The 5385-nt window shown below is 61.9% G+C and overlaps 1 protein-coding gene across 1 annotated transcript; it reads right to left on the reverse strand.

The window, feature by feature from the left end:
- Window positions 1–156: 156 nt before the first annotated feature.
- Window positions 157–5132, reverse strand: LOC118159001 (retinal guanylyl cyclase 1-like; the record flags this gene model as incomplete). Its single annotated transcript, XM_035313652.1, has 9 exons — window positions 4972–5132; window positions 4778–4874; window positions 3871–3975; window positions 3524–3607; window positions 3170–3250; window positions 2152–2328; window positions 1415–1571; window positions 673–822; window positions 157–305 (listed from the first exon to the last, which is right to left on the reverse strand). Coding segments are annotated over exons 1-9 (1161 nt in total), but the record flags the coding sequence as incomplete, so codon positions are not given.
- Between the last annotated feature and the right edge of the window lie 253 nt (window positions 5133–5385).

Below are 5385 nucleotides of genomic sequence, written 5' to 3' on the forward strand. Positions count from 1 at the left end.
CATCCCCATCCCCATCCCCATCCCATCCCCATCCCATCCCATCCCCACCCCACCCCACCCCACCAATCCCATCCCATCTCCATCCCATTGTGCCCATCCCACCCCACCCCACCCCACCCCATCCCATGCCACCAACCCCGCCCCACCCCATCCCACCTGGTCGAAGATCTGGTCGATGGTGGGCCGCCTCTCGGGCTGCTCGCTCCAGCACTGCTTCATCAGGTGGATGCACTCCAGTGGCGCCTGGTCGGCCGACACCGCCGGGCGGCACAGCGGGGGCGGCCGTGTCACCTTCTCGATGATCTCTGGGGACATGCGTGTCACCGGGAGGGGTGGTGGTGGTGGAGGTCCAGGCGGGGTGGGGGGGTGGTGGTGGAAACGTTGGGTGTGGTCAGTGAGGGGTGTCCTGTATGGCACCGGGGGTCAATTGGGTGGCCCAGGGGTGTCTGGGGAAGGGCCTGGAGATGCCTGGGGGAGGTTTTTGGGGGGTCAAGGGGTTGGGGGAACCTGGAGAGGGGCATGGGGAGGGTCCTGGAGATGTTTGGAGGAGATCCTGGGGTCTCCAAGGGGGTTCCTGAGGTGGTGCCAGAAGCTCTGGGGGGGCTGTTTCTGGGGCGTTCTGGTGGAACTGGTGACGCTGGTGGGGGTTACTGGTGGCACTGGGGGCGGTACCTTCGGGAGGCAGTCCCAGCATGCAGTAGGGGCCGCTGCGGCAGATCACCTCCTGCATGATGATGCCGATGCCGTAGATGTCTCCCCGGAAGGAGCCGCGACGCTCCAGCGCCGCATCTCGCAGCAGCTCCGGCGCTGTCCACAGTCGCTCTGGGAGAGGGCGGGGCCATGCTCGGACACGCCCCCTCCACCAAGGCCATGCCCCTCAACCTCCAGGCCCCGCCCCTCACAGCCAGGACCCATGGGTGGTGAAGCCCACCATGGATGGTGTGGTCACCCAACTGGCATGGCTAGGCCACGCCCCCAATGAAAAGCCACGCCCATCGCGGGGGCTCCACCCACAGCTGGGAGTAGCCACGCCCCTGACTTCAAGCTCCACCCCCAGGCACCATGGCTCCACCCCCAGTTTAGAGGCACCTCCCCCCATGCTGCACCCAATCCTGAGCCATGGGTTGGCTTGAAGGCCCCGCCCACAGCCCAGAGGACACGCCCATATTCATGACCCCGCCCCCATCCCAGGCCACGCCCCTCAGCCCAGCTCCCACCCCCTCAACCCATAAGCCCCGCCTCCACCCCATAGTCCCTGCCTCTAACCCATAGATCCCATGTCATCCCATTGGCCCCGCCTCCTTCTCCTGCCCTCCAACCCATGCCCAAGCCCCGCCCCATGCCCATAGACCACACCCCCGGGGTTAGACCACGCCCATCGAACAGGCCCCACCCCCCAAAGCCCCGCCCTCACCCTGTGCCTTTGGGGTGGGGGTGTGCACCCGCTGGGCCTCCAGCAGCTCGTTGTAGCCATGGTCGGTGACCTTCAGCACGAAGCGCCCGTCCACCACGCAGTTACGGGACTTGAGGCGCCCGTGGACCACGTCGCGGTGGTGCAGGTACCGCATGCCCTGCCGGACAGACGGACACAGCAGCATCACCCTCACCCATCACCATCATCATCACCACAGCCGGGAAGGTGGCGTTCACTGTGGCCAGCACCACCGTGGTCGTCACCACTGTGGTCATCACCACCATGGCCATCACCACCATGGCCACCATCACCATGGCCACCACCACCATGGTCATCACCACCACGGTCATCACCACCATGGCCATAACCACCAGGGCCATCACCACTAGGGCCACCATCACCATGGTCACCATCACCGTGGTCATCACCATGGCCACTGTCGTGGCATTGCCCTGGCACCACCATGGTCACCGCCACCATGGCCACCACCACACATACCACTCAGCAACCTTCACCATAAACACCACAATGGCCACCACGATCACCACCATGACTATCACCACCATGGCCACCAGTAGAGCCATCAACATGCCTCCTGCCACCACACCATTAACAAGGCCACCACCATCACCACCACTACCACAAACCATGGCAACCACCAAGACATGGTGACCAGCATCACCACCCACATGGTCATGATGCTTGCTGCCATGGCCACCACTGCTCGCCCCCGTCACCTTGATGAGGTCGATGAGGAGGGAAGACTTGAACATCCAGTCCAGCTTCATGTCCTCGTTGCGCAGCAGGTCCTCCAGGCTGCCCCGGGAGCAGTGCTCCGAGACGATGGCAAAGATGCCGCAGTCGTGGAAGAAGCCCAGGAAGAGGTTGACGTTCTCATGGCGCAGGTCACGCAGCTGCCCCGGGGCCAGAGAACACGTGGGACAGGGCCTGACATTGTCCTACCATGGCCTGGTCTTCTCCCCCTGTGGTCTCCTAGGGTCCAGCATTGTCCCCCATGGCCCAACATTGTCCTCTTTCCCCTGATGTTGTCTCCCCATAGGCCAGCATTGTCCCACGTGACCCAGCATTGTCCCCATGGCCCAGCATTGTCATCCATGGCCCCACATTGTCATCCCAACCCACTGTTGCTCTCCATGACCCAACATTGTCCCCATACTCCCTCATTGTCGTCTGTGGCTCAACATTATCCATGACCCAGCATTGTCATCCATGACACAACGTTGTCCCCATGACCCAATGTGGTCGCCGTGACCCAATGTGGTCCCCGTGACCCAACGTGATCCCCATGGCCCAATGTCATCCCCATGACCCAACATTCTCCCCATGACCCAACATTGTCCCCTTGCCTCAATGTCATCCCCATGACTCAACGTTCTCTCCATAACCCAACACTGACCCCATGACCCAACGTGGTCCCCATGACCCAACGTGGTCCCCATGACCCAATGTCATTCCCATGACCCAACGTGGTCCCCATGACCCAACATTGTCCCCATGACCCAATGTCATTCCCATGACCCAACATGGTCCCCATGACCCAACATTGTCCCCATGACCCAATGTCATTCCCATGACCCAACGTGGTCCCCATGACCCAACGTGGTCCCCATGACCCAATGTCATTCCCATGACCCAACGTGGTCCCCATGACCCAACGTGGTCCCCATGACCCAACGTCATCCCCATGACCCAATGACGTTCCTGTGGCCCAACGTGGTCTTCACAGCCCCTCACCTTGCAGAAGGCCAGCTTGGTGGCTGGCTTCACCTCACTGTGCTGATCTCCGGGGAACTTCTTGAGCCAGACCCAGTCGCCCTGGGGGAGCGGAGCCGGTGAGGCCTCACCCCACCTCCTCGCTCCTCCTCCTCCACCAGCAGCCCCAACCCAACACCCAACCCTCATACAAGCCACTACAAAATCCCCGCTCATTTGTCATGGTCAAAAGCCACCCGACCCGTCTCTTTGACCCCCCTCCAGCACCCCAGTTGGGGCCACCACGGGGACACACCAAGGTGGTGGACTGGGGATGGGGTGGGGCTTGAGGGCAAATTTTGGGGAGAAACAGTAGGTTTTGTGCTGTCAACTTACCTGCACGGAGGCGACAAGGCCCTGTTGGTTAAACAAAAGGAGGAGGAGGGGGAGGTGGCTGTTGCCCCCCGGGGTTTCGGCTCCCTGCGGGAAAGGGCAGGAAGCAGCTGTCAATCATGGCCCCCGGAGCTGTCAATCATCTGGCCGGGATGTGGGGTGGGGAGCTGGGGGTTCCCCCCTTGCCCTTCAGTGGTGGAGGGGGGAACAGGGGTGTCCCCACGGAGGTGGCCCTGCCTTGTCGCCCCCGGAGGTGGCAGGTGGTGGTGGTGGGATGGGGTAAGGTAACGGGAAGGGTGACGTGGGGAGGGGAGGGAACACACAGGGAGGGTGACACGGGGGTGTCCTACCTCGGCGATGGCCACGTTGGTGGTGTCAGGGGCTGCGGTCACACTTCGGATGCTCTTGGTGTCCCCACCACTGCGGCCAGCCAGGCTCGTGCGGCTGCCGTCCACCTGTGGCACAGGGACAGGTCAGGATGGGGCCCATGGGGGCATGTGGGACATGGCACCCATGAAGATGTCACCCAAGTGGGGGAGATCATCCATGGGGACCCACCAGCCGGTGAATGTTCTCCCAGGTGCTAGGGGAGACCTCAAGCCATGGGAATGCATCACCCACTGGGACACGTCTCCCTTGGGGGCCCAGCACCCATGGATCTCCTCCCAAGGTTGAAGTTGGGCATGGGGGTGAAGCCAGGCTATGAGGATCCATCATACATGGGGACACGTCACCAGTGGGGACCCTCAGCCCCCAGGAGGCCCACCTTGGTCACAGGGACACCTTAGGCCACAGTGACGCATCACCCATGGAGACGTCATCCATGGGGACACACCACCCATGGGCACCTCACAGTCCCTAGATCCCCTCCCCAAGGCCATCTTGGTCATGAGGAAGACACCAGGTCATGGGAACACATCACCCACGGGACCCTGTCACTCATGGGAGCATGGGACCCATGAAGTGCCACCAGCCCATGGATCTCCTCCCGAGATCCATGGGGAGATGTCAGGCCATGGAGACACAACAACTATAGGGACACGTCACCCATGGGGGCCCACCAACCTATGGAGACTCAGCTCCTGTAGGAAACCATCATCCATAGGGACATCACCCATGGGGGGTCACCAGCCATGGTTCCCCTCCCAAGGCTGAGCATGACCATGGGGCACAGCGTTGCCTTTCCAGCCACAACTTGGGACACTGAGTCCCCAAGCCACCATGGCCCCTCATGCCCGAGCCCTCCCAGACCCTCACCCGCTTGTTGCTCTGGGTGTTGATGAAGGTCAGGTCCTCCATGGTGAGGATGATCTTGTTGGGCCCCTTCATCAGCTGGGCCTGCTGGATGCGACGTCTGCAGGGAGGGGACATGGAAGCTGCTGGGGTGCCCACATGGGGGACCCAAGGTCTCCCCTGAGCCCCACGGCACCTTATGGGGTGGTGGCACCCACCTGATGAAGCAGGCGAGGGCAGCCCCTGCTGCGATGAGGGTGGAGACGAGGACAAAAATGAGGAGGACAAAGGTGGCGTCCACCCCTGAGGTGGAAAGGGGAAGAGGTGGAGGGGTGCCATGGCCCAGAGGAGCCACCCATGGCCTCCAAGAGCGGGCCATGGCCACCCAAGCCCACCCATGACCACTCATGACCACCTATGGATGTGCTCCGTGGCTACCTGTGGTCACCTACAGCCACCCAATGGAAGGATGGATGGAGGAAGAGATGGGTGGATGGACACAAGGAAGGATGGAAAGATGGATGGAAGAAGAGATGGATGGACAAAGGCTCGGATGGATGGATGGATGAAGGAATGGATGGATGGAGGAACGGATGGACAGACGGATGGATGGAGGGACAAAGGGATGGCTG

This window comes from Oxyura jamaicensis, unplaced genomic scaffold (assembly GCF_011077185.1).
Source record: "Oxyura jamaicensis isolate SHBP4307 breed ruddy duck unplaced genomic scaffold, BPBGC_Ojam_1.0 oxyUn_random_OJ64436, whole genome shotgun sequence".
In the NCBI taxonomy this organism is placed as follows: domain Eukaryota; kingdom Metazoa; phylum Chordata; class Aves; order Anseriformes; family Anatidae; genus Oxyura; species Oxyura jamaicensis.